Here is a 19,947-nt window from a genome sequence, read left to right as displayed (position 1 = left end):
CTGGCGTCTATGTGTTTTCATAAAATGTTAATCTTTTAGCATACTGATTTTTAATTTTATTTATTTATCTTTACCACTTTTGGTTTAGAAATATTTCAGCATAGCCAGTATATTGGAGCAAAGAATGTATGTTACAGTTTAGTGAGTATGGTCACAGCCCTGGATGCATGTTGTCAATGTGTTTCTGTTCATCAGAAATGGCTGGAAGCTACAGATAGGAAATGGTTCAGGTGACTAGGCCAAGATCTGCTATCGACTACATCCCTCCCAGTCCTACTGCCTGCTTTAGCAGCTGGCCGTATATACCTGCAGGTGGCAATCAGTAAGGTGGGCAAGTTGAAGTACAAGAGAGAGTTTTCATATTCTGCCTTGTGCTGCATGAAGCTGTCACTTTAATAACAAACTGTTTGAGAAACTGGATGGGTAAATTCCTTACACTTTCAACAAATTCTGTTCTTATGTTTCTGTAGTAAATTGTTGTTACTGACTTCGACTTCTGAATTGCACAGTGAAATATCTGCACAACTTATTTTTGTTTCCTGATCTTTCTTTTTATGATACTAACTAGGTGGAAACTTAAATCTGTATTTATATGTCCACACTAAATTGTGGAAATTCTGTTGCTCATTCACAGAACCTGTGATTTAATTTCATATGATTCATTTTTCATTTAATAATTTTTCACAAATCATCTTGAGAATTACTTATCCTTACTGGAAAAAAAAAATTGTATGCTAGGTAAAGAACAGTCCATTCTCATCATCTAGTTCAGGTGATCATGAGTCTCTTCTAGCAATTTCTTTGGCTAGAAATGCTAAAGCACATCCTTTAAAACCAACATATAAGGCTTTGAAAAATCCTTGGCCTCCAATAGGTACTGGATATCTGGACATTATTTCTAGCTGAAAGCCTTGACTGTCTAAATAGATACTGCCATTCAAAATGCTTATCATGTGCAGCCCTTCTGACAGGAAAGGAAGTTGCAGAGTGTCATGGTAATAATATCCAGGGGATGCCTTCCTAACTACTACTTTCTAAACAGTTTTCATCATGTTCATAGCATGACAGTGAAATGAAGGATGTCCTTGAATTTAGAATTAATAGTAGATTTTGTGTGTGTGTGTAGAGCGTATTTAAGTATGAATAAAGCACATTCATATCATTATCAAACTAGCCTATTAAAACTATGACTAACAAGAGATCCAGCATCTGTAAAATGTTCGCTGACATTGCCTTTAGGAAGAATGTTTTTCTTATCTGCTGCTATTTCAGAAATTCTACGCAGTGTCACTGCTCACTGTACCTCATCCTTTCCAGGGCTTCTGTGGCTTGGTGGCAGGTGAACCTTCTTTCTTCATACAGCATCCTTAAGGACTGGTCCTAAGTATGCTTCGATGTCTTAGGTGGAAAGACAACATATCTTTCCACCTCCTCAGACCTTGTTTTTAAGGGGAAGTTCATTTTTCTACGTTATTTGGGCCACCATTTTTTTTGCTGATGGAGCAAATTCTCTGCTACAGAAGAGACTCTCCTCTCCTCACAGAGGAGACTGGATGTAAGCTTTTGAGATATGCCTGTGTACTTTTGCAGACTAGCTCTGAATTTCACAGTTGTCAGTATTTAAATTACAGAAACTTTCTGCCAGTGTGTAGAGTTTTTCTGAGAGCTCACGCAAGGACTAAATTTGAAATTGGTTTCACAAGAAAGAAAATGAAGTTGTTCAGCACATTCACTAAGATACCACTTAGTCCACATTCAGTGCTTTATTGTGAATGTCAAGTTGATAGTACCTTTAATCATACTCTTACTTGGCAACTGAGTTACTGAAGTACTTTTTCTACTTTTTAATCAGCATTCTTTTCAAAGTCAAGGGCTCACAACCTCATTACAAGTTCTACTTGAGAAGCATGCTTAGAATTCCCCAGGGATTATACTCTACCATACTGCTCAAGTTATTTGTTTTATATCCTTCTAACCCAAGTGTGAAGAAGTTTGATTACATTACACTTTCAGATCATTCAAACTTTAGAGTTTATGCCAAAGATAGGGCAGACAGCTCAAGAAGAGGTGAAAAAGCAGCACTTAGCTGTTTCTATTATGTGGTATAGATGGATTCTGTCTTTTGTCACATTGGGCAGAGTGAATTTTCCAATGATGTTCTTTTCCAGAAGTAGGAATCAGTTGGCTTCACTGACACCAAGACAACTAGTGAAGCCACAGTGCTTTTCATTGGAGAGGGATGGATTAAATGTGTATATAAAGCAGAGATACCTTGAATTACATTATTGGTTAATGACTAGCATTACTTTCTGGCAATTAAGTTATGCTGGAAAAATTCCACACGCACTGGATGTGCACGTGTGCTAGCTCTGCTTCTCTGTTTGAATCTGCAGAACCTTCAGTGCAATGTTAGCATTGGAAGGACAGATTTGACGTGACCTACGGAACAGTCCTTGCTTGCAAGGTGCTGCTAGCATAATTATCAACCTGTAGCCATTCTCCTGGTGAAAGCAACAAATATATTAGTAAAACAGTGTATTAGTTGTTCATGTGTCATATAGTCTTGTTTGTTATGAAGTGGATGCTGTAGCATAGCATTTTCTTCAAATTTCTTTCGCCTTTTTCACTTTTCAACCCAAGCTGCAGTTTTTGCAGATTTTATGTGATTATGATTTTATGTGATTATATAAATGTTAATGTTGCCATCTCAAACTTAAGAGGAATGAAGGAGTGAGGAATGAAGTCCTTAAAATACAAATTAAATCATACTGAGTGCTACCTTTAACTGGGAGAAGACGTTATCCTCTATTAATTTGATGTGAATCCTCTGTTAATGTGATGTAAAGGCTTAAAGTCATTTGGATGATTTATCTGTTATCTTTGACACAGGAAAAAAAGAAATCCAGACTCAGTTGATTGACAGTGTTGTAGGTATCACCTCACGTGAATAATAATGTGTGCACATTGGAAAAGAAGTGTAGGAATGATCCTTAATGTTTGTAGATGCCATTTGTCTTTCCAGGGACAGTATCAGGAAAACAACTTAGTAAAATTACGTCCTGAGATGTAGCCTGCTTCCAGTTCTGAGAAACCACATAGAAATGAAAACTGTAAGGGTGTTGGCAGCTCATACTAGAGCTGGAGGTTGAAAGCCTGATGACTTGGCTATTTTTACAGCTGTTTATTTTGTTTCTATAATACAAGAATATATATTTAAAATCCTGTAGTTTTCTAGCAGGGAGGCTGAGACAAGTGTGGAACGCTCTGTCTGGAGTTATCTGCTGTCTTATCTGGTCTCAGCTGAAACATACAAAAAAAAAACTTGTATGATTTACAGGAATTCATTGCAGATAAGAAGAACTTATGTACCTATTACAGCTAGATGGATTCAAAATACATAGCAAGATCGGGTGGCTGCTTAGAGTCACATAACAATTGATCCAGTGTTCACATCATGCATTTTAAATTGAAGTAGCAAAGCAAGTTTGATAAATCTATTACCTTAAGTTGCTATGGCTACATCAATATTACTCTACCTTAATAGACTCAGAAAATTGGAATTTAAAATATATATTTATTTGGGATTCCATCTCCCCTCACTGTTCACATTCCATTTTTACACTCTTAATGTTGCCTTGGGGTCATCAGTGGCTGTGAAAACATCATGGAAAGAAACAAGATCAAACATAGTTTTCTGTGGAAAGATTGTCATGTCCTCACTAACTACAGCTTCTCTCTGCACTGCTGGGCTTTTTAGTTGTCTGCCATGGAAGTAAAAAGATAAGAACTGAACATGGAGGAGCTAATGAAGCCACAGGTAATACCGTGGCAATAACCAAGATAATACCTTATAAAAATTGATAAAGGAACCCAGCTGTTCTCTCAAATATCAGAAACAATTTATCAGTGTTAGTATGGTGTTCTGCCAGATGAACTCCTCATGCTCTAAAGGCAGCTTGAGCTTACCTCTGAAGCTCTGCACCATACATTACAGGACAGTAATTTGTAATTCAATACAAGGGCTTTCTCCTGAAGTGTTTGTTAGATGGACTGTCTGATGCACTGTCTAATGAGATCCCCCAAAGTAAGCTTTTGTTTGGACTGCAGAGCACTTTGAAGGGGCCAGCTGTATGCCTATGAAGTGGTTGGTTGTGTAAAGTCATCCAGTGACATGTCTATACACTGTGTACATCCTGGAATAGAGTACAGAGGCTTTCTGTTTCTGGAAAGATAGAAAATGATATTTTATTTCCTGTAATACTGGTGAAAATGCATTAAATCTTATTTTCTTTAGAAGAATTCAGTTTAAAGATTTAGAAAGCCTATGCACAAGTACAAGGTATTGTTAGCAGTAATTTGGTTGAAACCTAGTGTGGGGACTCCTTTGGCCATGCTGCATGTTCTCGTGAAATTATCATCTTGGCTATTGAAATTTGTTGCAGAGTGAAAATGAAAAATGCACTTTTTGTACATAATTGCAGCTTTTATTCTAACTTTTTGGTGATCTTTCAGCCTTTGGCAGTCCTTTGTTTCACTGAGTTAAACATCTGTGCTTCCAAATTATTTTTTAGAAACATTGGGTTTGCAAGTCAAGTGACAGTCTCACAATTCTCACCTCTTGGACGCAGCCTGGTGTACTCCCTGATGTTAATTTCTCAGTTTCCTCTCTTTCCACTTCTCGCTGTAGTACCAGCCTACCAGAGGCCTCTTGGAATTTATAGTAAGAGGAACAACTTCGGCACTATTAAAAAGAAAGCTGAAAATGCCTTCTTCCTGGGTCTGTTCTACTTTCTGTATGCCCACTGTGTTCCCAGCAAAGGCATCATCTCCATGCGCGCTCTTATCCAGCACTGTGTTGCTGCTATTTACTGATAAGATATTGAGCCTTGCAGTCAGCATTGCTCTAGGCCTGCACAAAGGTAGTTGCCTTCCAGTATGAATTGAGGTAAGTTTGCTTAAATGCTTAACTTCCAAATGCCAAGGCATTTGCTGCACGTCCTGGTAGTGTTTGAATGCAGTCACTCAGTGATGTTAATTCTCCTGAGGTTGTGGGTCTGTCATGCTGAGACTCCAGGAAATAGTAATCTCTGGCTTGGAACAGGTTTCTTTTTCGCTTAAAAGAAAATAAAGAAAGAAAAAAAAGAAAGAACCATCCATTTATTTGTATTACATAACTGTGGAGATCTCAATTAGACTGCTAATCTCTCATGATTTAGTCACACTGGCAAAGAGCTTGAAGGAATGCCATTATGTTATTGGACATGACATTGGTCATGCAGCAGGGGACAGTCTCCCGTCACAGTCTGTAGCAAGGCAGTACCCAACGGAGCCGCAGTACGGGTAGAGCTGGGCATGCCAGCTTCTGCACTGAGGTGCAAAACATTCACAACTGCGTGATTCTATGTAGTTACTGCCATCTCAACATTTTTGCTCTCAATGAAAGTGTTAATCCTCACTACCTGTCCAGCTACAGCCTGGCAGTTGTTTTTTGCTTCCTGAATGGTAGCTTAGTAGTTGAGACACGCAGAGTGCTTTTCATTTCTTGGTCTCACTTCTTGACCAGTGGCCCTGTTCATCAGTGAGGAGAATTACTTGCAGACGTGTATTTGTAAAGTACATCTGATCAGGTTCATTCTTGTAAGGGAAGAATCAGTCAGTGTTTCCCTACATGCTGCTCTGTAGGCCGTACCAAAGCACTTATATAAAATCTTACCCACATTGTTTATTAGTGAGTATGGGACATGGTTTGGGTTTTGTTGTGTGTGGTTTTTCTTAAACAATGGTTTGTACGGTCATGAAAGTGTAAATCACCTTAATTCCTTAACTTTTAAATTTTCCTTAAATGCAGCGTACGCTGTGCTTAAAGAAACAAACAAAAAAAGCACATACTCAAGTTTATCATCTGTGCTATTACAACAACCATACGTTAATTCTGAAGTTATCTTTTCTGCCAGGCTTTTTTTAATGATGTACCAAGTAACGTTTGAGCTCTTTTTTTGAAATCTATCATCTTGTCAAAAAGACAGAACTCGTGTGGCATAAAAGGTCAGTTACTGTGTTATATATAACTTCTTGTTTTCATCCCCTACTGTTCTGGTGGGGAACTGAAAATGCATTAGACAACAGATGTGAAACACTTAAAATATTTGGAATGTGTGGGAATATACTGAGGGACCACCTGTCCTGCAGTGTGACAGAATCAGTTTGTGAGCCTTGTTCATTACATTGACAGTGACAGAGAACAGGAGGAGACAAACAACAAAAGTCAAGCAGAATGAAAACTACTGCGCAATTGTTCGAGGTTGGCTGTACTCAAGGAAGTATGGGAAGAAAGGCAAATCCAACTTCATTAATGCTCAATAATCAATATTGGAGATTCCCTTAGTTAAGGATTGCCTGAAGCAGGTTTTTTTTTTTCTGTTCAGGAAGCTAACAATTAGGAAGAAAATAGACAGATTTTATCTGATTTAACCTAAATAAGGTATTTTATTGTTTTTTACTACCTCTAACAGCCAGATTCTATCTATTTAGTTATAAGTTAACAATTAGAGGTAATAATAGCTGTAACGGATATCTTTAATGAAAACAAACAAACAAAAAAAGCATTTACATAGTGTAGAAAGCCAAGACTTTGGTAATAATTTGGATTCCTTTGGAGCCTGAGGATTTTAAGGTTGATTTGTTGCTGGTGTCTGTTTCTCTGTGTGTTTAGTATTTATTGACTAAAGTTAACAAATGCTGTTTCACAGATGAGGGAACAAAGGCCCAGATAGGATCAGCGTGTAGCATTTGCATTTCTTCATACTGAGTTCTGGCATGTGAACACCCACGATTCTTTATTATCTTTTTTCCTTCAGTGATTTTCTTTAAAAAGAGCATATTAAAAATGGGATGATAGCTGCTGCCCTGCCCCAGGGAAGAGTTGGGGAGATAGTTAATGTTTGCACCCAGGGCCCCCTCTTTTCCTCCCTCCAGTTCCTGCACGAGGCTGCCACTGCTTCTGTCCCATATACAGCACGAGGGGAAGGTGCTGCGCAGGGGTTCTGCCCATGGACAAGGATAGGCTGGGAAAAACCGTGTAGCGTGCACTGCTCTTAAAAACAAAAACAAAAAACCAAGAATTGTATACAAATTAGAAATTTACACAGATTCATTCCTGCCATTCGACACTGATAGCGAAGCCTGGTTGCTCTGAGTGGCGTAGGTCTTGCTGTAAATGTTGGGAATGGATGTGAAGCTGACCTTCCAAACTGTAATCTGCCTGATACTACGTGCACAGCATCAGTGAATGAAACAGCTGTTGCTGAGCTCTCTTGATGAGGATCGATGAAAGTCAGGACATACACGAGCCGTTTCCCACAGTGCATACAATTCTCCCTGCCCTCCTCTGTAATGGCTCGCTGCCGTATACTGTGCAAACAAATTACGCGTACTGTGGGAGCCACAACTTTAAATTTCTCAACCTTTTTGAATGCAAAAATCTAGAATTAATTATGCTTTCTTACATGTAAAGTTCCTCTTAGCTAGCTGGAGGGAGGTCTTTGTGATTAAAGGAAGCAGGTTTCACTGAGTTCCACGAGTTGTGATCTGTCCTCTCTTTCACCTCCCCTCAGGGCAAAGACCAACAGCTTGAGGGTGACCCCTTCAAGAAGTTTCACTGAAAAGGAAGATGAGAAAGGCTGGACAGGCTCTTTCTAATGCTCTGCGCTGGAGCCAGGAAAAGGCAGCTGTTTCTAGCCTTTCTGCTTTCCTCCCCCACTCCCTCTTTTTTTTTCCCCCTCCCTTTTCCTGATAGCTGAGATCTGGGCTTGCTGCCATATCTGTTTGTCTGTCTGTCTCATGTTGTTTTTCTCAGAGCTTCAGAGGCCAGTTGCCCATAGTCAGTTGCTGGGAACAGAGGTTGTTCCTTGTATCGTCTTAACTCCCCATGCCAGAGTGTTCATGCTTGAATAGGAAACAGCGAGATCTGTCAAAATAGCCCTTTTCTTTGGAGCTTTGAGGCTGCATTCTCCACGGCCATCTGTTCCCTTTCACCCTTTTGGACAATGTTGCTATTTGAAACCAAGCACTCTTTGCTCTCTGCCTTTCCCCTTGCCCTCCCCTCCACCCCCAAATCTGGGAAAAAAAGGGGGAAAAAAAGTTGTTTCTGGCCTCGCCTTGCCCCTGGGGGGTTCAACCATTTTGTAGCCTAAGGATTAAAAGTGATATTTTCCAGTTTTTTGTTTTTCACTGACTTTAAAAAAAATGTAATACATCTCAGGAGAGAAGAGTCGCTGCAGTGAGAGATTGCTTGGGATTTATGCATTCACGGAGCGCTTCGGTGTAATGTTGGTGCCTGGTGCAGCCTACAGCAAAAACTTGGCACGTCTTGGAATACTTTGTGTTATAGCAGTAATGGAAGGAACCTCCTATAGTTAAGGCTGTATAACTGTTTCCCTTCTTACCCTCTGCGTTCAGTCAGAAACAGCTTATCAGCATGAAATTTTCCAGTCTTGGTTCTTGTCCAAAATTGAATTTATTTGGTTATTTGGAGATAAAGCGAGTCATTGCTTTTTGAGAACAAGAAAAGAATCTACCTCCTCAGGGCTTGGATGGGAACCGCAGTGTGAGGAGAGCTGGGTGGGCTATGGGTCTCCTGCAAGGCCTGGGTCACTGGGGGCGGGCAGCTAGAACCCTGTTGTTCTTTTTAACGTTCTCTATGTAGGGAAGTAAATGTGTATATTTCAGCCTTTACAATATATTTTTACAATAATATATTTTATTGCATATATATATATATGATTTTTCAGCCTTGTAAAGGTGCTCATTCTGAATGCTGTCTAAGTGTGTGAGGTTTGCCAGGCCAGCAAAGGAAGCAGAGCAGATGGGCATCAGCCTGGCACAGGCCCCACTCTGCTGGGAGATAGGTGCAGCCAGTGAGAGGGATGCTGGCAAATACAGACTTGTGGTTAAATGCAAGTTAAGAAATTCCACAGCCAGCCCTGATGCTATTTGGTGTGAAAAATAAGAACCCTTATTCTGCATTTGATAGGCAGAGTTAAAGTTGCACGTACCTTTTTTTATATTTCCTAACTTTTATTCTCCTTATCAAATAACAAAAATATTCTTTTAATTTGTTTTGTGGTGTTTCATTGTTTTTCATTTTGTTTTTCTTTTTTTCTTTTTTGTGATGGATAATACTAAGAGTTTGGCCAAATCTGAACTCCAGATGTGAGCAGCTGTAGTTTTGCAAACCATCATCTCTAGGCCCCAAATGTTTGGCTGACCTCTGCTTCCTTGTTGCAGGCTGAAAGAGAATTGTTTCATCTTGGAATTTCATTTTTTGCTAACGTTGGCTCGTGATCCAAGCTGTACAGCTCTAGGACTATTGTTTTTATTTACACCTGGAGGGAACTGTTATAATTGTTAACTGTGTGGCTGATGCTAAGAACAGCATAGGCTTAAATTTTCAGATAAATGACTGTGGTCATAATGCAAATTAAAGCAGTTTACTCAGTTTGCATTCGAAAAAGGTTGTAACACATAACCCTTGTGGTTAACTGCCCCACCCTGAACTCTTAAATTATTGGATGTCCCAACCTTTTACATCAAGAAGTCGTCATTCACTGGGATTTGAAAATAATCCTGAAGGAGGCTGAAATAATCCTGTATCTAGGAGTATGGAGGACAGATAGATAACTTAATTCACCGGTTCAAGTGCAGAGAGCAAGCCAGTGATCAAAAGCTGTTGTTTGCTAAGGCTTTTTAGCCTCTGCTGAGTATTTTGGGAAAGGTGCAGTGGCTGCATGTGCCACTGTGAGCACTCGCGTTAATTGAGCTAATTCACGTGGTGGGTTGGCTGCAGCAGCGCAACATCCTCTGTGGCTTCGTAGCAGAATATGTTTGCCGAGGCAGACTTCAGTGCTCATTTAAAACTAGCTTACATACCCCTACTGTCCTTTTCCGTCTGGCATGCAGACATGCCATCAGGCTACTCTCTGGGAAGTAGACAGCCGTGTCAGAAACACCCTCAGAATGGTAGCGCTAATTGGTTCATTTATGGGTTGCTTTGATGGAGAACTCAATGTGTGTTCAAAACTTGACTCTGTCCTTTCTACCCCCCTCACCCTTTGCGCCCTGCCTCTCAAATGTAATTTAAGGTTCATTTGCAGACTGGCTCCTACCTTGCCTGAAACGCTGCTGCTTTTGTCTGCGCTGTGTCAGTTTTGTGTGTACCACAGCTAAGCTGCCAAGACACTGTTTCTTTACCAGAATGTATTTGATGGAAAAAATGTAGACTGTGGGAATACAGTCTGTGTCTCAGACCGCAGTATCCTACAATGACCATAATGCTGTGCACTGCGTTTTGAAGCTCACTGCTGTTTCAAAATTCCATCTCTCTCTCCTCCCCCCAGCTGTATTGGTTTTTGTTCTGTCTTTCTGGGACTTAACAGTCTGAAGTCTGGAAGTCTTGAACAGCTATGTTGGAGGCTTTTTTTTGTCCTCGTCAGGGAGGAGTGTAGCAGCTGGCTCATTTGGTTCTAGCCTGGAAAGTTCGGAAGTGGCAAATCCAGATGATGGGTAAACACTGGCAGAGACTGATGAAGTTTAACAGCTGAGATTAAGCATCCTGGGAAAATCAGATACTATAATGCCACGGCTGTGTAGGTCAGAGGGCTGAGGCTTGCAGCATGCAAGGCTTCAGTTGCTTTGACAGTGTGATTTTAAATCTTCGTTCTTTATTCAAGCCTTAAGGGGCCAACACACGTGTAACTCTAGCGTTCTGCCCCCTCTCTCCTACGTGCCTTCTGATTAATATCATGATCTGTTTAATTCCCCAAGGGAACTTAACAACAACAACAAAAAAAGCCAGCAATAACTTGTAGTGTGATTGGTGAGGTGATAATTAAAAGCATTTTCGTGTTCACAGGGCCCTAACACTGCCAGACACCATGACTGGGCAAGCTTTGTTTTTCAGCCTATGCATCCTTTGCAGGCAGGCAGAATTCCTGCCTTTTTTTTTTTTCCCCTGCTTTTGTCAATGGCTCAGGACTCTATCTTTCTAGTCTTGGAGAGGCAGGAAGAAGTGACTGCAGAGGACGTGTTAGAGGGAAGAAGCTCCTTTAAGTTGTAGTGGTGAGCAATGTGTGAAAGAACTCTGGATACAAAAAACAGTGTAAATTTAGGACAGATTTAGGTTTTAGTTTTCCTAAAATTTCTCCAGCTCTGTTATTAGCAAGGAGGGTGGGCTGAGGAAAAAGGTATTTAGTCTTGATTACAGAAAAAAAATCAACTTACAACCACTGTCTTCTACTTGGCCTTCGCCATCTCTCCCACCAAATGACTTATTCAGTCACTTGCAGTCAAAGTGCAGAGCAGTGGAGTCCAGAAAGTAATCAGTCTGTGGTACACTGTCAGGCTGCAGAAGCAGAAAGAAAAATGTACACTGCTATAAAGAAAGTATCCGTTCCCAAGCACGCTGACTCCCTGTTTTGGGTTCTGTTTCAGGTGCTATAAACCACCAGCTGCCTTCTCACCTCTGCACATCTCCTGAGACTTGAGCATTTTTTTCACGGCTGGTAGATTGTCTAGCAAGAAATCAGACCAGCTGGATTTTCTCATTTCTTAATGTTAGTTCCTTTATTAGGTCAGCAGACAAGAGACTCAGTACTAGCATGTGTGTTTCCCTCTCTGTCTGTCTCTCTCAGCTCAAAACAGAATCAACGTGAACTCACCGAGGTCAGGGAATGTGAGCTGCTGGTGCAGCACACACTGGTGATACTGGGCACACTGGTCAGCAGCAATGGGGAGAGATAAAAACAAGGCAGCATCCGGCCAATTCTCTGGAGGACCCTTCCTACATCTTTGGCCTGGATTGAGGTCTGAGCTGATTTTTCACGATAGGGTAGTGATTAATATTGCTTGTTTGAAAAGGCTCCTAATGTTTCATGGAGAATACTGAAACCCAACATTCTGGACTATCACATTGGTTTATTTTCCATCATTCTCCAGGGAGGATTGCTTTTAAGTGGGGAATAATCATCAGCAGCTAACAGACTTCTAAATGGAGGTTCTTATGAAGAGGAGATCTTTAGGTCAGAGCTGTCTTTTTTCTTCTGCTTATATGGTCCTTACGTATTGCAGATGAGAGCTCTAGGAGCTGTTGCAATTACAGTAATAAAATAGCTGTAAAAAAGCAGAAAGAACCTTATTTCTAATGGAACATCAGATTAACATTGTAAAAATACCCACAACACTTACACAGATGCACAGAACTATATAGTGGTAAACAAAAAGGTGTGAAAACTCACCTGCTTGGCATATAGGATATAAACAAACCATGCTGTCCAAAATTAGAAGCAATTTCATTCTCTTTTTGTCTCGTTCATTTGCAGCTGGAGTCTAAGTGGCAATTTTGTCTCTCAGTGGCAGAATCAGAACAGCCCTTTCAGCACAGTCTCAGTAGGCTCTGTGCTTCTGCAGCAGTAACACAGCTGTGCACTGGAGCTGGTTAAAAAAAATTCCATTGAAACTGTTTGGTTTTTTTAAACTTTGGGGTTAGTAAGGTGCTATATTTAATTGCTTTCTTTAAGTATGCTTTATTGGCTATGCCATTCAAAAACAGGAGAGCTAAATTACCTACCATTGACAATTTCAGCTTCAACCTAAAATATTTTTGCTTATTTTTATTTCTGATTACTTAAAATTTTAATTAATCTTTTGGGAGTTTTTTTCTACAGGTTTAGAACTGAGTGTTGCTTGGGAGTAAAATTGCCAGATTACCTCTTAGTCAAACAAGGAGAATAAGCAGTTGAAAAGAGAGAATTTTCACATGGCTAGTTTGGTGGCCATGCTTGATTCTTGCAATAGCTGGCTTTCCTGCCATATGTCCTAAGTAATAAAAGACTATATGAAGGTGATGGTGTATTCCAGCAAGTAAGTTTTGATTTTTCTCCAAAGATGAGCTGTTGGGATGCCTGCATAATACATTAAGTGAAACAGGACTGTGCAGCTGGAACAGAGAGCAACGTTTTCTTTAGTGTCCATACAAATTAGTAACTCGCCTTTGGTGATTGCCTGGGTATGTGTAGATGTGCTTTGTCTCAAGTGGATAATCATAAATGGTAGTCTGCCTAGTACTGTTTTAAAGGACCCAGTTTTTATCATCCTCAGTCATATCCTCTTAGTTCAGGGTGTGCTGAGAGTGTATGCCAGGAAGGGTTTGGGACATACCGTGGCTGACCAGTACAGAGTGAGATGGACACCAGTGTGGAGTAAAAGAATCAAAATTGCCTTTTGCCTAAAGAGAACACTGCAGAGAAAGGCTGAAATGGCAGAAGTCAGTGAGTGGGAGTTTGAAGAAAGCTGTGGTTAGTTACTTCACAGATGAGTTTGTCCTGTGGGTTGTATTTTTACTATGCGATGGGTTTTTCCACCATTGGGTATTTTTATACTTGTACTTTCTGAAGAGGTGAAGATGGAAAAAATAGATAGGAAGTTGTTTTTGTTTTTTTTATTTCTTTTTTTTTTTCCCCTTCTGGTGTCATTGTTAGAGATCTGCACCAAAAATGCAGGCTAAATGCAATGCAGGTGAAAAGCAGTGATCTTTATGAGCTCTACCAGTGAACCAGAACGTCCGTGCAGGAAAACTACACTGCCTGAGAGAGAGGGAAAGTACTTTCTTATTGCAAGATGTGCTGTTTTTGTTATGTGCCGTTTCTGTCGATCTCAGTAGTTTAATTCTTTATAAATATTTTCTCTGTACTTTTGGAGGGGGTTTTCCTCCTTTTTGATAAATGAGGCTGTCATCAAGATGATTTTATGTTGAAATTTGGGGATTGGCAGCTTCTGTGTTTTGTCACTTCACTGTCATAATGTATATCAGTCCCTTTTTGCATTGATTGAAAAAAGATTTTTGAATTATGAAATTACAGAGATTGCAACCTACTATCCCCATTCAGACTGTCTGTGGCATTAATCTCAGTGATAAGGAATGTCTTTATGGAGGTTCATTTAAATTGCACTGATGGGGAAATTGGACAAAATGAATCCAACCTTTGTGTCTAAGTGGACTGAGTGTTGTTGCCTAATTCCACTGACAGCTTCTGCCAGGCATCAGAGCCCAGAAAATGTGCACCACAGCTTCTGTGTGGAGGTAGCATTGCAGTTGAAGAATCTCCCTTTCTTCATTGGTTTGTTTCTCCCCTGGTTGTGCAGAGTCATTCACTTTGCATTTGACCCAAACCACAAGAAGCTTTATTTTCACTTATGACAGCTGTTGAGTGAGAGTGAAGGAGACAGTTTCTTGCCTTGTTCCTGCTTTCCAGAGCAGACAAAGTCACTACCAGTGTCTCTGGTGGTGCCCTGAAGAGCCCAGCTTCCCAGGAGACAGCAGAACAGGGTACCTAGTGCAGTCCTGTCTACCGATGTGCCCTTTGATCCCTCCAGTGCTGGTACTACTGTAAGGAAAAAAGTGTTTACTGGAATCCAAGTCACTGCTGCCTTTCATTTGAGCTGGATCTGAATAAATAGAGAAGGGTTTGTATGGAGGTCTTCTCATACCTCCTACTGTGCACTCTCATCTCCCTCTCCTAGGATCCTACCTCTGTGCTTCTGCACACCCACCCACTTTCCACATTTATTGTCCTCCTTTTGTCCCACCGTGAATTGAGATCTTCCACCTCTCTCTCATTAGATTGTCAGCCCCACCCCCTTTTTTTTCTCTCTGTCCCTGAGCTCCCTGTATCTACCGTATCCTGAGCAGAAACAGCAGTGACAGGACTGACTGCAGCATGAGCGCTACACTGACCAGGCTGGCAAGATGGAGGTGCTGCCTGCCAGCTGGGACCTGCTATTCTCTGCCTCTCTGAGTGCTTCGGGATGGGCAGTGGGAGGACTTCTGAGCAGAGACCTACATCCTTTAGAGCCAGGGAGCATCTAGAAGCCAGGTTGTTCTTGGGCCAAGGTTGGCCTATCCCATCTCTATGAAAATGTTAGAGTTTGGAAGATCAAGGCAATGCTTACTGAAAAATATCACCATCTCTCTAAGCAGTTTTATGTCTATTTTCCTTGTGCTTTTCATGAATGACTAAGTAGTGTTTGAATAAAAGAAAAGACAAACTTGGGATTTTCTTTAAGGCCATGCTTGCATATATTTTCTTAGTATATCCTCTTTCCTTCTTCTGATGTCTTTGCTGTCTTTTTGTGTTCATAGCAAGATGAAGGAAAGAAGTGCATACTGTCACTGTCCTTGAACTTTTCTGCAAGGCTGGTGCTGCTTCCCCTCCATTAAGCTCACTTGCTGATGTGCTGCTCCTTCTGCCCAATGCATCACATTGCAGGAGTATCCCTTATAAACTGGAAATCTTTCCTGTGAGGCATTCCTTTCCACCCTGTAAAGTCTTCACTGTAAATTTGCTCCAGGCTTACTAACCACTTTGCACCAGTCATGAATTTGAATAACTTCATAGGAAAGGATTCGCTTGGAAAAATGGGTCACAAAAACCATCCTCTTCAGACGGGCTGATACAGTGTGGTATAGTAGGCTTTCTCCTGTATGATAAAATTAACACAGCAATTAGCTTGCTTGTTTTGCCACAAGCCTTATGCTTCTAATGCTTCACTTTGATACAGGTTTTAGGCCTGCAAGAAATGCAGAATTAGGAATCATTATGGAGTGATACCTCTTGTATATCAACAGACTCCAAACAGTTAACTGCAGCTGCTTAAAGCCAGCAAATAACTACTTAGGTAGTGTCTGATGTCCCCTCAGTATGGGAGAACTTCGCCCTGTGAAGTGAGCGGGGCCTCCCAGCTGTGTGCAGGAGTACACTCCTATCAGCTGTGAGGGGACACCTCCATACCACCAGAGCTCACCTGAGCTGCCCCAGCTGAATTTTGTGATTCCTACCCATTGCTAGCTTGTGAGAAAGGACAGCATCAACTACAGGAGAAACTTGGATCTTATTCCACGTGACAAGGGAAGGATTGCAAAGCCTTAAAGCGGCTTCCCTTTCTTTTATTCTCCTGTACCCTCTTTATACAGTAATGATATTTTACTTTTGAGGTGAAAGCACTTTGCAGAACTTAATGAACTTAATTAAGTAACTTGGTTTAAATAATGGAATGGAATACAGACCTCCCAGCACCTTGCTTTTAACACTTGGATCTATTCTCTCCTCCAGCAGGCAAATTAAATCAGGAATGGTGAGAGAAATGAAGATGAAGAGAAAATATTATTGTCAGTAGATCCACCTTCCCAATACAGTCTTGTTAGACTAATTAACAGAATAGCATTCTTGATACTGAAACTTCCAGTTAGGTGCTCCAGCCATGAGTTATTCATGCAGAAGTTTGATGCTTATCAAGGTAGGGGTACCTTTTGTTCTGAGGAAAGGAAAGCAGCCATCCTTGCTTGATGGAAGAACGGTAGACTGCTTTCAAAGTGGAATACATCTTGTTCAGGAGAAGTGGTTATTGTGTATGCTGCAGTGAGTTACCATGGGAGGTGGGGAAGAAACTCCCAAGTATGGAGTCCAGGCTCCTATCAAACTATGGGCTTGAACCAAGTGCTTTGCCAAGTGCTGCTTTTGTACACTCTAAACATTTAAAGACCTAATCCAAATTCTGATGATGTCACTACAAACCTGAGTCCCTCGGGGAAGAGGGCAGGTTGGAGGTCTACAGATGAGTCCTTGAGTGCACTGCAGTGACCCCAGGCCATTGTCTCCAGCCTGCTTACTTTCCTCTGTAATGCATTCTCTCTTGTGATTATTTGCAAGCTACTAGTAGTGATCCAAATAAGGGTTTTTGCTGTGTGCTTCTTGGTATTGCCTTTTCTAGATATTTTTCCAAAATAAAAGCTCTAGTGAATGAAGTAATGATGTTTCTGCTCTGAGTAGTTGGAGGGAGAAAGTAACAAAATCTACGCAACCTTACAAATGTAAAAGCAGTGAAGGGTCTTAGCCTGAATCTTCCAGAAGCTCTGCTGGGACACGAGATAACTTTGTCAGCTCAGTACAGTATTTCTTCCCAAACCTAGTACTCATTATTTGAGTTTCAACGTTTACTTTGTTGCACTGCTGATAGCTTTGACAGAAACATAAGACTTTTCTGCAGTCTGTAATGCAGTCATTGCAATACTCTTTTCCTAGTCTACTTTTGCCATGTGAAACATCAGCTACCTTGTAAGCAAGGTGAAGGATTTCTTTTAGCTCTGTGACCGACTCTATGAGAGTGTAGAAGTTAGTCTGATCCTATTATATAATCTACTTTCTTCCACTGTTTTTTTTCTCAAGGTCTTGTCTGATGTAACTTAAATTGAGTCACTTATCAAGGGTTTTATCACTGTCCTGGGGAAGCAGTTTTGGTTTTTGCCTAATAGATGCTGCAGTTCTTGTTGCCTTCGTTTTGTGGCAGGTGACAGGAAGTTCCCTGACTTTAAGTCCAGCTTTCTCTCATTCAACTTCAGGTCAACACTCATCACTTTTAAACTTCATGCACTGACTGTCACAAACTGTTTTCAACTTTCAGATTACCATGTGTATCTGCACGTTGCAGTCATATACATATATATCTTGCGTATCTGCAAGTAAATCCAAACAATTTGGATTTTGTTTCCAAATTTCTTTGATTTGCCTGTTTCGCACTCCGTTCTTAAAGTGTCATTTGAAGTATAAGTAACATAACCATCTATCTGTTCATCTTACGCAGAATTTGTAGTAAGCAAAGATGCAGGTCTTGGACACCTTTCTGCTTGTGTACGGATGTGCATGCATGAATGGGATCTCTGGTTTCAGTGCTAGAAAAATCAAGTGAAAAGGCAGTTCAGCAAGCTTGGTCATGCTGCGTTACTGGAAGCACTTTACATTATCATTGCTGATCACAGCAGACTGCATTTTCCTTTAAGGTTATAGAAAGTTCAGATGATTTCCAAGACATGAGAATGATATTTACAGTTACTGGGCTCCCTTCTTCATAAATTTTAGAAAACACGAGGGATGCCTGCTTGTGTGAAACAGTATTTTCATTTCTGGATCAGAGTATTGTGGTACCACATTCTGCTCCTTTAAACTTCCCTTTTTGTTATTGAGTTATACACTGTCGTGCTTGCTTCACTGTGCCCATATGAAGCTGATTTGCTGGGGGATTTTGTGTCTGAAAAGAACAAGACAAGTGTGCTCCGGTGCACCTCCGGATATTTAGGAGTTTCATGCAATACTGTCGTCTGTTAAAAACAAAATTGTGACAGCCTGAGATGATTGATTAGAGTTTCCATGCTGAATTCTTTTCTGTAGTGCTGTCCTGATGCAGTTTCTTTCATAATCAGTTACAGGAGCTTCTGGAAGCGGGAAGAAGGAATCTGCTTGTGTGACAGCAGCACTTGGCAACACATGGAGTCACAGTGTCAACACCAGACTCATCCTGCAGTATCACGACTTGCTGACAAGGCAGGTGAGAACTTAAGTATAAGTCGCGCAAACGGTTGTTCTCCAGGTGGGTAACTGTATGACAGCCAGCATGGTTAAGTACTGTGCGGTGAGAATGGGCCAAGTACCTACCTGGGATGCAGGGTGGTCACTGTCCTTTGCTTTTCAGGGATGGCCAGTCTTCCAGTGCCTCCCTGTGTTAGAATGGGCTTATCTGAGTCACAGGATCTGGTGTGTGTTGGCACAGGCATGCAAATTCCTTGAGGTTTTTAGGGCATTGCATATTGTGGAGATGAAGGTAATCCTGGAAGTGTTTTCCTGCACAGAGTATTTGGGACAGAAGTGGGAAGCTAGTCCTTTTGGTAGCATGACTGTTTTTTGCTGTCACATCTTTCCCACTCTTCTGTGCCAAATTTCTTCTGTGACTTAGGATAGGGAGTGCTCTATCTTCTGCAGCTACTGTTTGCAAGTGGAGGCTTGCTGCCTGTACTGGCAAACTTGTTTTGTGCAGTAAGTGTGGTAGCAAGTTTCCAGAAGTACGTCTGCAAAAAGGAGATAGCTGACACTTTCACTCTTTCACTGAGGGACTAAGTGCCTTTGAATGAAATATAGTACTTTTTTTGCCTGACCACCTCTTAATTTACCTCTTAATTAAACAAAAAGAAAAAAGAAAAAGAAAAAAAAAACCTGTAAGAAGCTAAGAGACAAGACATGGGGTTTGATTGAGGGAATGACTCTTTCTGTTTTTAGAACACCATAACATATGATTTCATCTGTCCCTTGGGATATCCATGGTTAATCTGTTTTGGCTTCATCTGTTCTATTTTTCATTGGTGTAACTCTTTCCAAAGGCTGTGACCCTTGGTCTTAATGTTACTGATGTTTTGTCCTTTAAGAGTGCTGTCAGAAAAGGTGTTATGCAACACCTTTTTTGAGGCACTTTTTTTTTTCTTTCAAATGCAAGAGTTCTTTTTCCTTGGTCACTTTACTGCCTGAGGAAGTACTGCCTGGCTCTACTTTCTTTTTCTCTGGAGGAGGTGAGGTCACAGTGACAGTCTGGGAGATCGTCCCTTGTATCTGACTTGCATAGTAGTAGAGCCAGGGTGCTTGTCCTTGCTGGGAAGTCTTGCCTCTCAAGAGCAAAATCAGCACTTGAGATTTGCTGGGCCATGAGTCCAGAGGGTAGTATTCTTCAAAATGTGACGATATAATCTTCAAGGAGGATTGAAGCAAGCAGTTTGCAAGAAACGTGGAGAGTGCAGCCCACTGAATTGCTTGATGCTTGTTCTCAGTCACCCAGTATTGAGTTCTGGGAAAGCTCAGGGGCAGTGCAGTACTCCATAGACCTGAAACTCTACAGAATGCCAAGGCAGCAGGTGGCATAAAGAGTACGCAACAAATCTGGGGAAGTCAAGCATGGAATTCTTACACGGGAGTTTTTAAAGCTGAGTAACAGATTCTTTCATTTTGTTTGTCTTGCAGCCGTTTTTTCAGCCAACTGCCCCTTTTTCCACCCCACCCTTCACATGTCTGTTGAACA

The 19,947-nt window shown here is 41.0% G+C and overlaps 1 protein-coding gene and 1 long non-coding RNA gene across 6 annotated transcripts in view; one reads left to right on the top strand and one right to left on the bottom strand.

Moving 5' to 3' along the window:
• The window catches only part of RAD51B (RAD51 paralog B), a 342,294-nt gene that overhangs the window by 180,767 nt on the left and 141,580 nt on the right, over positions 1–19,947 (top strand). For all 4 annotated transcript variants that reach the window (XM_025151161.3, XM_004941707.5, XM_004941708.5 and 1 more), the window contains exon 9: positions 18,308–18,432. In XM_025151161.3, the coding sequence (XP_025006929.1) occupies positions 18,308–18,432 (125 nt within the window). The remainder of the gene's footprint in view (positions 1–18,307; positions 18,433–19,947) is intronic.
• Positions 1,583–12,633, bottom strand: LOC112532528. 2 transcript variants are annotated; one of them, XR_006939524.1, is made up of 4 exons: positions 12,291–12,633; positions 11,517–12,165; positions 11,278–11,398; positions 1,583–5,113 (listed from the first exon to the last, which is right to left on the bottom strand). It is a non-coding gene; the product is annotated as an uncharacterized LOC112532528 (long non-coding RNA). The 2 variants fall into 2 exon arrangements; XR_006939523.1 differs by having other exon boundaries at positions 11,715–12,165; positions 12,291–12,626.

Source organism: Gallus gallus, chromosome 5 (assembly GCF_016699485.2).
Source record: "Gallus gallus isolate bGalGal1 chromosome 5, bGalGal1.mat.broiler.GRCg7b, whole genome shotgun sequence".
In the NCBI taxonomy this organism is placed as follows: domain Eukaryota; kingdom Metazoa; phylum Chordata; class Aves; order Galliformes; family Phasianidae; genus Gallus; species Gallus gallus.
This window is presented reverse-complemented; position numbering and strand designations above follow the sequence as displayed.